The sequence below is a fragment of the Phocoena sinus genome, chromosome 14 (genome assembly GCF_008692025.1).
Source record: "Phocoena sinus isolate mPhoSin1 chromosome 14, mPhoSin1.pri, whole genome shotgun sequence".
In the NCBI taxonomy this organism is placed as follows: domain Eukaryota; kingdom Metazoa; phylum Chordata; class Mammalia; order Artiodactyla; family Phocoenidae; genus Phocoena; species Phocoena sinus.
In genome coordinates, this window is record NC_045776.1 from 52,310,797 (window position 1) to 52,328,306 (window position 17,510).

General features: G+C 33.8%; 1 protein-coding gene across 2 annotated transcripts in view; it reads left to right on the plus strand.

The window, feature by feature from the left end:
- The window catches only part of ROCK1 (Rho associated coiled-coil containing protein kinase 1), a 146,776-nt gene extending 131,154 nt beyond the window's left edge, over positions 1-15,622 (plus strand). The window contains exons 26-33 of one of the 2 annotated variants that reach the window (XM_032654443.1): positions 725-913; positions 1,770-1,929; positions 8,261-8,331; positions 8,535-8,623; positions 11,800-11,878; positions 12,040-12,301; positions 12,649-12,856; positions 14,078-14,723. In XM_032654443.1, the coding sequence (XP_032510334.1) occupies positions 725-913; positions 1,770-1,929; positions 8,261-8,331; positions 8,535-8,623; positions 11,800-11,878; positions 12,040-12,301; positions 12,649-12,856; positions 14,078-14,081 (1,062 nt within the window). In that variant the 3' untranslated portion in view covers positions 14,082-14,723. Of the gene's footprint in view, positions 1-724; positions 914-1,769; positions 1,930-8,260; positions 8,332-8,534; positions 8,624-11,799; positions 11,879-12,039; positions 12,302-12,648; positions 12,857-14,077 lie in introns of both variants that reach the window. The other variant, XM_032654444.1, reaches the window with a different exon arrangement.
- The last annotated feature ends 1,888 nt before the right edge of the window (positions 15,623-17,510 follow it).

Consider the following 17,510-nt stretch of genomic DNA (forward strand, 5'->3'; position numbering starts at 1 on the left):
AAAATAAATATTTTCTACTTGATAGCTCCTTACCACTAATCTATTCTCCCTCTCAACAATCCTTCAACTAGAGTAGTCTTTCAAAAATGCACTTAATACCTGTTGAAAATCCTTCAGTGGAGATTTTACTTCCCTTTATACCAAAACAGAGACCATGAAGAAAAAGATTGACATTTATTACATACAAAAAAGTCCAAAAGAACATAAGTTGAAAGAAAATAAACTAGGAAGAATATTTGCAGCATATATAGATAAATATAAAAAGCATCTGCAAAAAAGAAAAAGACAATCCAATAGAAAAAAAGAAAAAATAAGGGACACTTAACAGAAAAAAGAAGCAGTATCACTCTGTACTATCATGCTTGCTTATCCTGCTCCTCCACCAGACTAGGATGCCTTTGGGGCATAATTGTATTTTCTGTCCTTGTCTCTAGTACCTATCAGAGTGCTTACATGCAGTATAATAAGTGCTGAATAATTGTTGAACAATAACTGGATTTTTGCAAGCCTGTCTGGTTCTTACATTTGAACAATGAGATGAATCAATAATAGTTACTTGTGCTACCAGTTATCATATTCCAACATTCATTAGGTTCTCCTAATTTTCACATACACAAAAAGTCCTGCTTCCTGATTTTGAAGAAAAATATATATTTTTAGTGGAGATTTAAATTGGGTAGCTACAATGAAGAACCTTATTAATAACATTTTAATATTTTAATAGGCTGTTAACAAGTTGGCAGAAATAATGAATCGGAAAGACTTTAAAATTGATAGAAAGAAAGCTAATACACAGGATTTGAGAAAGAAGGAAAAGGAAAATCGAAAGCTACAACTTGAACTCAACCAGGAAAGAGAGAAATTCAACCAGATGGTAGTGAAACATCAGAAGGAACTGAATGACATGCAAGCGGTAAGGTTGTGTGTTGCACTTGTAGGATTATTTTAAATTGTTATTACTGTATATACTTATTGTCTACTGATCTCATTTAGTTTTTTAGTATAAAAATCATATTTAGGTTTATATTCTCCATAATTTGATTACTGTTACTCTAATTTGAACCATGATCTTGAAAAAATAGAAAGATACTCTGTTGCCTATTAACTATGACTTGAGTAATTTTTACCCCTTAGCATCAGCTTGATGAGAGATGCTACTTTTAGAGAAACAACCAAGGGTTTTGCCTCTTTGGCTTCAGACTGAAATTGAGATATGACTGGTATAATATTGACTATAGTTGGGATAGTGGAATTGGAGTATTATAGCCTTTTTGTTTCCTCTGATAAGGACTCACTTTTCAAAATATCAAGCTTAATTTCTTTGATGCTTCCTAGCTTAATAGCACAAAATTGAGAACATGGTCTCTGATCTTAGGCAGACTTAGATACAAGCATTGACTCCATCCTTTATGGTTTTACCATCCTGAGAAGCTTTCTATATCTTTTAAATTATTTTGTTTGAAGCCATAAAAGCAATTTCTATTGTTTTAACAGGTGTTTGGTTTTGGTTTTTGATGCTTTGTATTAAAAAAAAAACTTATTTAAAGCAAAGAGAAAAGGAGCTTATCCAAGCAATGTATTACTGAGGAAGAGAACTTGCACATTTATAGTTGTATTAAAATTTGTGGTAGTAAACATTCATGAAGTTTACAGTAAATTTTTAGTATTAATAATTCTAGATTACATATAGTTCCACTAATTCTTAATTTCTAATGTTGGAAATTTTGATCTTGATTCTTTATATTATCTTGGTATTTTTTTAAAAATAGCAATTGGTAGAAGAATGTACACATAGGAATGAGCTTCAGATGCAGTTGGCTAGCAAAGAGAGTGACATTGAGCAATTGCGTGCGAAACTTTTGGACCTATCAGATTCTACAAGTGTTGCTAGTTTTCCTAGTGCTGATGAAACTGATGGAAACCTTCCAGGTAAGAATATTTTCTGTTACTTCATTCAAGTTTGCTTAAACGTCATGGAAATTATGTAGATTTCTTTCATTTGGATTTCTACCTCTTTGTTGTTTTGTCCATGGATTCTTAAGAAGGGATTTATGTTTCTGATAGCCAGAGTCTGATGACATTTGTATACCTAGTGCATTTTATAGAATAAAAGCAGTCATAAGCAGTCTTAGGCTATTAAAATAGATCTGAGTGGCTCTAACTAAATAGAAACTTGAAGATGTTTATGAATCAGTATTGAACCAGCCTAATGCCATGGTGAAAGTTGAAGCTGCTGCTACAACTCTCACCATTTAAGGAGGATTGTACATGTTTTCATGAGTAGCAGCTTTGCAGTGTTTTATGTATTTTTTTGCTAAAACTAAGAACTATACTTAATAATCAGAACCACAGCAGCTCTATATAGAAGCCCACCTAATGCTATAGTGATAAACTTTAATCAGACTTGAAGTTTCAAATTTGGTGAAATAGATAAAAGGGGTTGGAAGATGCAGAGAGGGGGCAGGAAGTCAAGTAAAGGCAAAAGCGAGTAGCTAGGATTTCAGACTTTTTCTTCTTTTTCCTTTTTTTTTCTAGTGGAGAGTCAATTGAAAAATAAACACAGCCTCATTCTTGGGTTCATTGTAGTGTAGGTTATAGTACATTTATGTCTTTTTAACAGAGATGAACAATACACATATTACAGGTTCAATTTAGAAATGAATAGGTTATATATATTAAAACATGCATTACAGATTTTAAAGGCGTACACACACACACAACTCATTTGACCTACTACATATTCTTAGTTCAAGGTCTTGAAAGTTTTGTAACATGGTCCTAAACTTGAAAATAGATTTTATTTAATGTGTTTCCTGAATAATGCATAAAAAGATATGAACCAGCACATTTGATATAATAGGGATCTGTTTTAACAGATATTACTTGTTTTTTGAGAATTTGATATAAGAAACTTGATAGACTACTTAGAAAATTTTACGTTATCATTCTTGGTCAAGAAAGTGGGACTCAAAGTAGGAAGTGAATTCAGTTCTTATTTGTATTCTGTGTAATCCCTGCCCTCATTCTTCGGTGGCTTTGCTAGTCCAAAATGAGATATCTGGAAAGGGAAGAACAGGGAATAAATATTTCTTACTCCAGTGGTCAAGAAATTCCTTCTGTATTCCCATTTTTGGCTCTCTGAAACCTCCTGCCTCTTGAGAATCTTGTAGGTGCACATCCTTATCAGAGGATCACTTTGGATTTAATAAGAATCTCTAGCTTCAGCTGTTGTTTGAACATCTTTCTAAAGTTATGACATAATCATCAGTTAAAAAAGAGTATGAATTTTAGGGCTGTTTGTCTACATTCCTCCACTTGTTGAACTGAAATTGTAGTTTAGGTTCCCTCTTCATTAACCCCAAGATATTTCTAGAGTTATTTAGTTAAAGGAATTCTTTCTCTAGTGTAGGTTAAATATCCTGACGAGGTTTTTGTCTTTATCCCACCCATTTCCCTTTAACTTTGTTTATAATGTCTTACTATGTATGCCTTGGTTTTCCGTGTATTAAGTTAAACATTTCAGAGACTGATTCATTATTGGTGAATGCTATCTAGAGGATTTGAATTGAAAGATGAGGTTGGGAGAAGGTAATGAGTTTTATCTTTCATCCTGGCTTATTCAGGAAGGCTAAACTCAAAGCATCATCAGGTGGTTTGATTGGCAGACTTAGGTGAGATATCCATTTAGATTTCAGAATCCTGACCTAATAAATCCACTCAGGAGTCAGTCAGCAAAGAGATTTTTAAATTTTTCTACTGGCTCCATTCTGAGTATATAATATTTAGAATAGCTTTGTATTTTCAGAGATTTTGCTTTTAAGGATTTCAAAGTTCAAACAAAGTGGGAAAACAAAAAGGCTCTGGTGGCCATTCTCCATTGCTATAAAGGGAGACCAATTAGGGTATCTCTTTCTCTATTAACTGTGTTCTCAGTTTGAACTTTACAGAGGTCTCTGTAGTGCTGAACCTTTTCATATTGGAGACTATGACTTTCATATTGGAGGTGGAAATTAATGGATAATCATTACCAATGTTATTTTACCTCTGTGTCACATATTTTACTAGTAAATTGAAGATATGTACTAAGTCTGCCATTTACTAGATCTCTGGCAAATAAAGTTAAGGTTTTGTGGTAATACCTAGGAAGAATTGTAAAGAATTTTGGTATTCACTCTTGTGAAGCGAACATGATAACACTACGCTACGGAAACTTGGTGCGGTATTCATCCTTAATTTGAGAGAGTTACATATCATTCAAGTGTCTGAAAGATTTTTTTGAAGGTGATGATTAATTTTACTTAGTTTGGAAAACTGATAAATGAATTTAAACTACGGATTTACAAAGGGAGGTCTTAGAATAGTTAAAATGAAGGCCTTTTGAAATATTGATCATATTTTTAGTTCAGTGAGATGGTTTTTTAAGTAGTTAGGTGGTTAAACTGATAATATACTTTATTTCTCATAGATTTCGTCATTCAGTATAAAGAATCTCATTTAATTATCTTGTTTATTTAGAGTTCAGCCTCTGTCATTTTCTCAGCTGGCATCTTGTCATTAACTAGATTAAATCTCTGTAAGTTTCCCAATTCTAAAAACCTTAGAGAAAATGGTTATCCTTCTCTGACTTATAACCCTTTGAAGTTCTTAATATCACCTTCATTCTCTTATGTCTTCATCCTCCTTTTGGTTCTGTGGCAGGTTGTGGCCTTAGCACTGTAAATATAAAGGTTACCCTCTAGGGTTAAGGTTTTCCTATTGCCTAGATGACAGAAAGACTAAGGTGATATCTGGCTCTCCTTCCTTGTTTTTTTCCTTTACTTTTGGAAATATTGACCTAAGAATCTGAAAAGAATGTAAAAATAGATGAAGCATTAAGAACACTGGTATCAGCATTCCATTAATATTCATTATCTCTTATGGATTATCTGCATCATTCTCTTTCCATCCAGCTTGATCTCAGACTTTGTAACTTAAACCTGTGTATGGTGGATTTCTTGGTATGTTTCCAAGTATTTGAGTATATAAGAGTTTCTGACTTTGCCCAAATCTAATCAATGATTGGAGATAATCAGTACATCTGAATTCTTGAGCATTGATTTTTTTTTTCTTTTTTATATCACTTCTGAATATAATTTTAGAATTTTGGAGTGATTCTCTACCTTTATTTCTTAAGCAGTATGTAGTTTATCAAGTAAACTTTGGTAGTCTTCAGTGGTTAGCTTTGATGTTTAAATTGGCTGTATTTGATACTGATTTACATATAGTTAACCTCTTTCTTATTTGGGTAAAGGAGTTAATTGCTGATATTGCAGTAGTGCACATCTAAATTTTTTTGTAAGTTAAAATTGCTCTACAAATATGTAAAACCTGGGACCAAGTTGTTTTTGTACTTCAGTAGTATGTTATTGATAATAATATAGACTTAGAAGTCCTCAGCATTTCTTTTATTTATCTGGAGAAGCTGATTTCTGTGCTTGTATTGTAAAAGATAGAATTTAGAGCATTATACTTTCAGATTGCCACTTAGGTCACAAGTGGTCATAGTTTTGAAGGAGGTCTTTATATACTTAAAAAAAACTGGTATATTAACTTGCATGTAAGACAGAAGTAAGTAGTTTTTTTTATTTATCACTGAGCTTAGTTTACCTGCTTCTCTGAAGGGAATTCACCAGAAGGAAAGACTAAGATTCTCTCCTATAACATTATTGTTTTAAATTAGCAAAAACCTTCACATATCTTCATCTTTTTTGAGTTCCTAATTTCTTCATTTTATTTAAATTAGAGCAAATATAAAATTGGGCTTATTTAATTCATAAAATGCCTTTGATGTATAAAATTTCTATAGGAACACTGAAATGACATACATTCAGTCATACAGTCTTCAACATACAACAATTCATTGAAAATATATTTCAAACCTAGAGCCAGAAAGCATAAATATGTTTGGCATTTATTCTCATAGAGAAATAACTTGGAGGGAGGAATATTTTGGCATACACAATTTTGTATAAATGTCAAGATTTCAGTGGCTTTTACATCTTTTATTTTTAGTGAGGAATTACTGGTATTAAATGGACTTTGGCACACTGAAGGGAAGTTTTCCTAGCAATAACTTTTTTCCTTTTCTACAACAGAATATTTGTGAATGATCAACAGCCTTCTGTATGTTACTTAATATAAAGCAGCCCTTTGGTTTTTAAATTACAACCATTATTTAAATAGAGGGTGAATTTAATTGGCTAAGTCAGAAAAAAAGAATTGCAAATTAAGCAAAAAAGGTATATCAGGTACCTACTCTGTGTGTCAGATGCCTTGGAGTATATATTTTTTAAAAGTGGGGCTTCCCTGGTGGCGCAGTGGTTGAGAGTCCGCCTGCCGATGCAGGGGACACGGATTCGTGCCCCGGTCCGGGAGGATCCCACGTGCCGTGGAGCGGCTGGGCCCATGAGCCATGGCCACTGAGCCTGCGTGTCCGGAGCCTGTGCTCCGCAACGGGAGAGGCCACGACAGTGAGAGGCCCGTGTACTGCCAAAATAAATAAATAAATAAAATAAAATAAAATAAAATAAAAATAAATAAATAAAATCAAGTGTTAGTATATGGTCCCCTGCTCTCACAAAACTTACCAAGGAAATGCCCGATGGAACAAATTAATTATTGATGAACTAAATAACGGCAACTAAGAAAAAAACTTGGGAGAAGAAGGGGATCATTTTGAACTGAAGTTTCTTATTATTTCTTCGACTTTAACAAAAACAACAATTTAGATGAAGGGGAATAACAAAAGCATAGGGCATTAGGTACAGGGAAGAAGTTGGAACAATAACATTACTCCTGATTTAGTTAACTGCAGAGCTTGTTTAAGGAAAGAATATCATTGTGCTCTAGGAATTTAAACTCAGAAATTAGACTGCCTGGGTGAACCCTAGAGTTTTGACAGTTACTGTGATTACCTTTGGGTAAGTTAGTTCACCTTGCTAAGCCTTAGTCTCTTCATTTGTAAATGGAGGATGATAGTAGAACCTGTCTTATCCTATATTCCTAAGAATGTAATATCCTGTGTTCACGGGACTATTATAGATTATTTATGAGGTATTCCTTGTAAAGCACTTGGGAAATAATAAATGTACAGTAGATGTTACCTATTGTTATCATTACTGTAAGACCAAACTGTTTCACACTTTTAAGTTATATGGAGGAGGGTAATATATATTCCCCTTAGGGGTCATGATTTGAGCCACGGTATAATGTCACATTATAGCATTGTACCTTACAGTTGGTCACTTGTCCCTTCTTTTGTGTTTCAAATATAATAGATCTAAAAAAACAGTTAAATGTTCTTATCTCTAACCTGATATAAAATAATCATTTCTAAATGGAATCATCTTTTTCCCCCAGATATTTTTAATAAACATTAATTATATTTAAATAGTAATAATAATTATAAAATGCATTGATCAAATTAGTCAAAGAATTTCTGGTATGCACAAACTGATAAAACATTAGCAGTTTTACCAACTGAATTCTGTGTTCTTTTACTGTTTATTAAATTCTGATACTACAAACTTGAAAGGCTTTATTTATACCTCTTTTAGTTTGCTAAGAATTGTAATTGGATTTACCACTAGAATTAGGGACCCCTTCCCAACCAAATTTGGACACTTTTAATGAAATTGTTTGGGGTGTTTTACCAAAAAGTTTGTCAGAACATTGTACTGAGAAAACAAATAAAATACTTGTCTCTTATTCTTTATATCTAGTTGATTCTGCCTGCATTCCTTATTTATTTATCTTCTATTCTTACCTTCTGTGAGTAATAGGACACTTGTGTACTTTTGCTTGCTCTTTCTTGTGTAAATCATGGCTCTGATTTGTTCCACTTGCTGCATTTTTTTTTTTTGCTAAATACTTTTATATGAATGTTAAATGATATTTAAAGTCTTCTGTATCATATCCCATTTAAGCTGCAATCCATTCCAGTCTTGCCTGGCTATTAAGGGTACTGTTGTTACTTCATACTTTTATAATTGAGTACTGAATGTTAATTTTATGCGGAAAGTGGCTTGGAATTTTTTTCTGCAGTATTTGTATGGCCATTAAAGTTGATTTGTGTGATTGAAGCATGAAAGAGCAAATTATAGCACTTATTCATTTAGCTGTGTTCGAATGCCTGTTGCTGCATGCTGTCAGACAACTTGTAATAGCTTTTCCTTTTGTGACAATTTAAGGCTGAATACTATTTTTTTAATTTTTCTTCTAGAATCAAGAATTGAAGGTTGGCTTTCAATACCAAATAGAGGAAATATCAAAAGATACGGCTGGAAGAAACAGGTACAATATGCCTCAGTTTTTCTAATTGATATTTTGTTATATATTTTACTTTTAAAGCATACAACTTGTATTAACTGTCCTATTATTGGTATTGTTTTTAGATTACTACAATATGATCTAGACATAAATGGCAAGTATTGTGCTTATCACTTTAAACCAAGTTAATACTGCTCTTATCTCTTCCCCCTTTTTTCTCATTTCAGTATGTTGTGGTAAGCAGCAAAAAAATTTTGTTTTATAATGATGAACAAGATAAGGAACAATCCAATCCATCTATGGTATTGGACATTGAGTAAGTTGCCTTTTATTGAATTTTAAGACTGTTGAGTGTTAACCTACGATAATCAATTATTTTTAGACTTACCATTTAGTTTATATTTTGTTATTTAAACATTATTGACTTTTTTCTTAACAAATTTAAATAATAACTATATTAAATCTTACTTTATCAAAATATGAGAGGGGAAATTTTGCATACCTGATCAATGTATTCTAAAGACAATTTTTTTTAATTTCAAGTGTTTATTGGTTTTATGTTCACAGAACATCTCAAAGTATATGATTATGTGGTCATTGTTAAGAAGGAAATAAAATGTATCTTTTCTTTTTTTAATAATAGGTCAAAGAGGTCTGTAATAAGCTTAGGTTTTTTTCCTTGTATTCATTCTAAAACCATTTCTTAGGCACTGCTGCCTGTATTATCATAGGTGTTGTAGGTTGTGTAAAATGAGTAAGACAGTTTCATATTTGAGGAGCTTACAGGCTAGTAGCAGGAAAGGTAAAATATATGCAATAACATACAAATTCAGAGTGAAGTGTGGTGGGTGCGACAGAGAAATATAAACTTAAAATGAAGTTTTGCCATTCCTTTGTAATTAAACATTGTGGAGCTGATTATAGTTAAAATGTTAAAAAAATTGAGCAAGTACCAGAGAGTACTGATATTTTATTTCTCAATTTTAAAAAAAGACATTAGTTGTGAAAATTTAAATAATCGGCTTAACTGGAAAAATACATAAACATTAATAAGAAAGACATCTTTCAACTAACTTAAATACTTTTTATGTTGATGAGAGTTTGTTGTTATTGTTGTTTTACCTTTTTATTGAGATGTAATTTTCATACAATAAAATACATATACATCTTAAGTGTTCAGTCCAGTGACTTTTGACGGTTGTAAGCACCCACATAATCAAACCCAGTACGAAATAAAGAACATTTCTATCACCCTAAAAAGCTCGCTTGTGCCTCCTCAAGGGGAAAAAAAAGATTATCTGAATTCTATCACTGAGATTTAGTTTTGCCTATTCTAGAACTTCATACTAATCGAATTTTATAGTATGTACTCTTTCGTGCCTGGCTTCCCTCACTCGTCATAGTGTTTTGCTGTGTGTATTGATTGTTCTGTTTATTGCTGAGTAATATTCCATTGAATGAATGTATCTCAGTTTGTTTATCCATTCTTTTGTTAATGGGCATTTGGGTTGCTTCTTAGAGAGCTATTTTAAGTAAGACTGCTTTGAACATTCTTTTTTGTGGACTTAAGTTTTCATTTCTCATGGGTAAAATACCTAGGAGTGGAATCCTGGGTCATATAGTAAATCTGTGTAAATAAATCTACCAAACAGTTCTCAAAAAAGGTTATACTGTTTATACTCAACAGCTTCATTTGAGTTTCAGTTGCTTCACGTCTTCACCAACATTTGGTGTTGTCAGTCTGACTTTTAGCTGTTCTAATGGATGTGAAATGCTATTTTGTTGTAGTTTATATTTTCCTTATGGCTAATGATGGCAAGAATCTTTCCATGTATTTATTGGCCATTTGTATCTCTTAAGTGTCTCCAAATCTTTTGCTCATTTTTTAATTGGGCTGCTTATCTTTTTAAGGTTGGTTTACAGAAGTTCTGTATATATTCTGGCTTCAAATTTTATGTCAGAAATATGTAGTGCAAATATTTCCCAGTCTGTGGTTTGCCAGTTCATTTTCTTTATGGTGTCTTTTAATGGAAACCAACGTATCACTGGTTTGAAAAGGATTATTGCCTTTTGTGCAATCTGTCCAAGACATTTTTGCCTGCCCAAAGATTGTGAAGGTATTTTATGTTTTCTTCTAGGTTTTATTATTATTTTTTTTTGCGGCACGCGGGCCTCTCACTGTTGTGGCCTCTCCCGTTGAGGAGCACAGGCTCTGGATGCGCAGGCTCAGCGGCCATGGCTCACGGGCCCAACCTCTCCGCGGCACGTGGGATCCTCCTGGTCCTGGGCACGAACCCGTGTCCTCTGCATCGGCAGGCGGACTCTCAACCACTGTGCCACCAGGGAAGCCCTAGGTTTTATTTTTAAGTTCTGATTGATCTCATTTCTTTTTATGTTTGGTAAGAAGTAGTGGTTGAGGGTCTTCTGGCGGTTCAGTGGTTAAGACTCTGCACTTCCACTGCAGGGTGCACGGGTTTGATCCCTTGTTGGGGAACTAAGATCTCGCGTGCCTCACAGTGTGGCCAAAAAAGAAGAAAAAAAAAAGTAGTAGTGGTTGAGGTTAATTTTTTTCCGGGGGGGCGGGGATTGTTTTGTTTTGTTCATGTGGATATCTGGTTATTTCAACACTCTTTATTTATGTATATCAACCTTGAATATTCATCTTGCTATTCACTTATTAGTTTTAGAGATTTTGTGTATGGATTCCGCAGGGCTTTTCTACGTATACAGTAATGTTATCTTCAAATAATAATAGTTTTACTTCTGCCTTTCCAGCCTGCATGCCTTTACCACATGTATAGATTCATATGACCACCACCAAGTTAAAATATAGAATAGTTTCATCACAGGGATCCTTCATTGCCCTTTTATAGCCATAGGAAGCACCCTTTCTGTACTCCTCTCTAATCTTTGGCAACCACTAATCTGTTCTCCATCTGTATAATTTTGTCACTTCAAGGGTGTTATGTAAATGGAATCAAATAGTATGTAACGTTCGATATGCTTCTTTCACTCAGTGTAATTCCGTTGAAGTCCATCCAAGAGGTAGTCTTTTTCTTTTTGTGGTTGAGTAGTGTTCCATCATATGACTGTATCACAGTTTGTTTAACCATTCATTTAAGTTTTTTCCAATTTTGGCCTATTAAAAATAAAGCTGCTGTGAACATTCATGTACAGGTTTTCATATATATAGATTTGTAAGAAATTGCCATACTCTTTTCCAGAGTGACTCTGCAGTTTTACATTTCTACCACAGTTGTATGAGTGATCTAGTTTCTCTTCATCACCAGCATTTGGTGTTATTACTATTTTTATTTTAAAAATTCTGATAGGAGTATAGTGATACTTACTGTGATTTTAATTTGCATTTCTCTAGTGATTAATCTTTTCCTATGCTTACTTGCCATCTCTGTGTTCTCTTCAACGAAATATCTGTCTTTTGCTATAAATGAGTTTTTATAATGGCCTACATCATATTTCTTTTCATTTTAGTAAATTGTTTCATGTTCGTCCTGTAACCCAAGGAGATGTGTACAGAGCTGAAACTGAAGAAATTCCTAAAATATTCCAGGTAAAAATCTGAAAATATAATTTTAGAAGATCCTTTACCTAAGTACTAAGTGTATTTGTGAAGTGAATGTCAATACACCAATACTTTTATACATTTGAAACTTGTATGTATAGATTAAGACCTTTTTTAAATCTTCTGTTTACATTTATTCCTAAATGTAGATACTATACGCAAATGAAGGTGAATGTAGAAAAGACGTAGAGATGGAACCAGTACAACAAGCTGAGAAAACTAATTTTCAAAACCACAAAGGTCATGAGTTCATTCCTACCCTCTACCACTTTCCCGCCAACTGTGAGGCCTGTGCCAAACCTCTCTGGCATGTTTTTAAGCCACCCCCTGCCCTGGAATGTCGAAGGTGCCACGTTAAGTGCCACAGAGATCACTTAGATAAGAAAGAGGACTTAATTTCTCCATGTAAAGGTAAGGCATGAAAATTATTTTATAACATGTAACAAATTAGAGACTTAAATCTCAATGAAATAACTTCTTCAGATGTGGCATTTCCTATACCAAGTTGAAAAGAGATAATAAGACGTAATATTTTGGCACTGGTGGAGCCACATGCATATTTCTGATTTTACTTTATTTTTCTTACTAATTTATGACTAATATTTTCTCTTTAAATTTTCCGACTTAATTGAATTAAGAAGACAAGATATTGTCCAAGCTTAATTAAGCATAGTAAATCTTTTTAAATTGTAAGAATATTTGATAAGGCTCTTTTAGGTATTATGTGACCTTAATTGTGCTCTTTTTTCTTAAAATAGTAAGTTATGATGTAACATCAGCAAGAGATATGCTGCTACTAGCATGTTCTCAGGATGAACAAAAAAAATGGGTAACTCATTTAGTAAAGAAGATTCCTAAGAATCCACCATCTGGTTTTGTTCGTGCATCGCCTCGGACACTTTCTACAAGATCCACTGCAAATCAGTCTTTCCGGAAAGTGGTCAAAAATACATCTGGAAAAACTAGGTAAGGATTGAAATGTTAACCTTTTTAACTGTGAGTATGTGATTGGATAATATCTATTAAAATCCAGAGTCTGATTGTTCTTTTCCCCATAAAGGGCATTGTTTGTATCTGGGCATTTATATATGACTTGAAATGACTTTACAAATTAGTTTAACTGATTCTTGTTAGAAGCTAATAATGTTTATAAATGTCATATTTATTTAGTTCAATGTCAGGTTTTATTGTCATTGGTTATGGTACATATTTAGCCCTTAATGTTTTAAACGACTGTTGTTTACCCCTTTTTAATGTAAATAGTTTCATGTAAAACTTTGCTCATTTTATTTTTTATGTTGGCAGATTTTTTTTAAATCAAAATTATTTGGTATTATCAGTGTTAACAAATAAACTTCCCAGTTAAGTATCCTTTTTTTCTTCTTTTTGGGAGAGGGTAGTTTAACTCGTTTTGATGGAATTTTTTCAAAAATATTTATATGGTAAAACAAGCAATTACAGGACATAAACCCTTTCCTGAGGAGCGGTTATGATAACTCATTAAGTTCTCATTTAACACATGAAAAAATGGGGCTCAGAGAAATTAAGCAACTTGCACAAGATCACACAGCCAACTAGTAGCATAGTCAGGTTGGACCCCACTTTTATCCATTTCTGAAGCCTATGTTTTTTCTCCTATACCAAATACCAACTTTCCCTAGAGTGTAATCCTTATATTAAGAGGGACATTTGAATCTAGAAGCTGAGACCTAACACTGATTTGCCTCTCTGCTGATGTCACCCAAGTCTTCCAAGCAGGCTTAAAGCCATATTTAATTTATCCCATTTCTTCATTCCATATTATCAATAACCAAGTCTAATTCTTTGAAATGACTCATATCCATTCCTCCTTCTGTATTCCTCAGCTACCATACTATTCCAGTGCATTATCACCTCACTCTGGACTTCTTTCTGTAGAATCTTGTATTGTCCCTCTCCTATATAGGATAAAAGCTGAATCTAAAATACTTAAAATTTTTTATAGCTTTGTGGGGGGAAAAAAGTGTTTGAAACAAAGTAGAAGCAAAAAGGAGACAATAGTGTGTTTTTCCTGTTTCCTGTTTTCCAAATTTTGTGTATTAGTTAACTATTATACATAATGTATATGTACCTTTCCTTCCAATTTTTGTTTTCTGAATTTTTAAACTGAGTACATTTCTTAAAATTTTTATTTTTTTCCCTCAACAGTTAACCATGTGACCTAGTGCCTTGTGGAATTGTGTGGGATGCTACCTGATAAACCAGGCATCTTTTACCACGCAGAGCAGAAGGCTGTTCCTTTGACACAAATATCACAGGCTTCAGGGTTAAAATTGCTGTTATTCTGTCCTTGCTTTGGCACAAAAGCACACTGAGGATTGTTTTTTTGTTTTGTTTTGTTTTTGTTTTTTATTGCGGGTTTGCCTACAGGTAGATTAGATTAATTATTACTATGTAATGCAAGTACAATTGAGGGAAAGCTTAGCTAGATATATTTTTTTAAAAAGGTGCTGCCTTTTTGAATTTCTAAGAAAATGCCTGTCAATCATGATAGAACACAGTTTTCCTCATACGAGTGAGAGGAAGAGACTTTCACTTTCAAGTGGAATGGCCATCACTATCAAGATCAGCTCATGGAAGGAGTAAAGAAAATATCTCAAAATGAGACAACTGAAATTTTTTTAAAATAACTTCAGTTTTTATGCTCTTGCAAGACTATACAAAACTATTTTAAGAAAGCAGTGACATCACTTGACTTCAGTGCCCTCACTGTAGAATTTAAAAGCCTTACTGTTGATTGCCTGTGGTGGACTTGATGGAAAATAAATATCTTACATTATGCTTTACAAAATACTGTATGTGTTTCAGCAAGTTTGTAGATTGGGGAATGGGAGAAGGCAAAAAAAATTACATTTAATCTATGCATTTTTGCCAAGCCATATTGAGTTATTTTACTACTAGAGACATTAGGAACTAACTGTACAAAAGAACCAAGTTTAAAAGCATTTTGTGGGGTACATCATTTCTGTAATTATATAATATGTTTCTTTGTGGTTTTAAGTGATAAAGACATTAAGTTAACAAACATATAAGAAATGTATGCACTGTTTGAAATGTAAATTATTCTTAGAACACTTTTGATGGGAGTTGCATTGCCCTTTTAGTGCCTTAATTTGAGAGAATTATTTTACTGCCATGACTATAAAAATTTCAAAAAACATATTTTCAGAAAATTATGTGTGTTGGGGGTTTTTCATTGATAATTGGCTTAATTTAAAATATTTAGAGGTTTGGTGGACTTTCATAAATTGAGTACAATCTTTGCATCAAACTACCTGCTAAAATAATGAATGACTTCATAAAACTCTGCAAAATATGTAGAAGGTTGCACCAATATAAAAGAAAATTATGGCAATACATCTGTGATGTTTTCCAGTTAACATAGGAATTACCAGATAAATACTGTTAAACTCTTGTTCAATAGCAAGGGTTGATTCATATGGGCAGTATGATTTATTGTTTATTTTTTTAACCAAATACCTCCTCAGTAATTTATAATGGCTTTGCAGTAATGTCTATCAAATAAGAAGCACTGGAAAACTGATTCGTCTCTAGGATGATATGCATGTTTCAAGTGGTATTAAAAGCCGCACTGATGGATATGTAATAATAAACATATCTGTTATTAATATGCTAATGACTCTGTGCTCATTTAATGAGAAATAAAAGTAATTTATGGATGGATACCTTTAATAATGACTGCTATGGTATTTTCTCATGACTGAGATGAATGGAAGCCATGCTGTAAATTAGTCCCTGGCTGCATACAAATGTTTGTTAAATTTCATGACTAAAGTGAATTTTTAAAAGATAAAACCTGGTTTGGGCTCTAAAATAGGAGTGCTACAGTTGAAATGAAAAGTTGGCTAATGTCTTTTGGAAATTCTCCATGGGTCTCTTATGTTTCTCTCATCTTGGGAGCAGAAGCTCTGACAGCCTTTGTTTTTTCTACACTGTCTTTGCCAAGGAGATTTGTATAGTGAACAGCCGTGGAAGACATTGTGTTTCCATAGAGAGGAAGGCAGGTTTGTTTGCTGTTGTATAATAAAGATAGTGGCTCTCTCCAGGGCAAAAATTGGGCAGATTTGCTTGAGTTCATTATAAAAGATTCAGGTACCCTAAACTTTGGGCTCCTCAGCTGTGATGCAAACTCACTGCATGCTCAGCGCCCACGTGGACCACTTTGCATTGCCCCTGTGGGACTCGGAGGGCAAGGGGAACGGATGATAACGTGAAGCTCATGCTGCTTGCTGTGCTGTAAGTATAAAGTCATTTGGCTCTGACCCAGGATCCATGAAATTGTGGCAGGCTAACTTGTAGCTTGCAAGTAGGGTGAAACCTCAGACCCTTCACAGTTCTGGACAGTGTCTTTACTACTGCCTCAGAACCATCACCATTACCCTAATATATTAAGGTCTAATATATTAAGGTCCAGTAAAGTTCAGAGAACAGAGTTAATTCTATTTGAGCAAGAGAGTACTTTTTTTTTTAACAAAATATTAACTTGAGCATAAAATTGTTGAGAACTGACAACTTTAAGGAATGACTTCAAATGCCACATTGCAAAACCAGGTCAACCAAGAGAGCTGCTGCTGCTTTTTTTTTTTTCATGTGGACTATTTTAAAAATCTTTATTGAGTTTGTTACAATATTGCTTCTGTTTTATGTTTTGGTGTTTTGGCAGTGAGATATATGGGATCTTAGCTCCCTGACCAGGGATCGAACCCATACCACCTGCATTGGAAGGCGAAGTCTTAACCACTGGACCACCAGGGACGTCCCCAACAGAGCTGCTTCTATTCTAAGTTCAGGAAACCACTCAATCCCAAAGTATACCAACGTGGCAAGCATCAGGATAGTGTCATCTAAGGTGTCCACACCACGTTAGATGCTGTGTTTCATTCTCTTACCATTTAGGAACTTTGTTTCTAAACACTGGGGTCTCTGTCAGTAATACCTCAGAAAAATCCTTTTCATGAGCCTCCCTATCTGCTGGCATTAGCATACCCTCCATCTCTCCTCTGCCTTCTATAGGTGCATCTGCTCAACCAAAATACATCGCATTCAGAATTCTAGCTGTAAGAAAGTCTGGGAAATGGAGCTTTTAGCTTTCTATCCTCTTGATTACAGGAAGACACAGAGTGTAGAATGAGATTCAGCTTCAAGCCTGCCCACCCACCACTCCTGAGAGCTTGGGTTGAGGTCAGGGATTATGGGCTAGAAAGAAAACAGCCGTTGTCATGATTCACAAGCTCAAAACAACGATGGGTCACTTGTCATTATTTGGGGTTTCAGCTTAAGATAATCTCTCCATCCTTCGTTTAAAGAAATATCAATAAGTGAAATAATTTAAACATGGCAATCAAACTCTAATTGATAAAGTATGTGTTTTTTTCATATCACTAGAAGTTTTGTAATAACTAAATTTGGTATTTACATAAATTAGTTTGTTGATTCTTACTGGGTTGCTGGTTTGAGCTTTTTAATTTTTATTTTTGGTATTCCAGCACTTCTACAGTTCTTTCTGCTCAGAAAGAAAACACAGCTACTAGCAGCTAGTAGGATGAATAAAGACAATGTC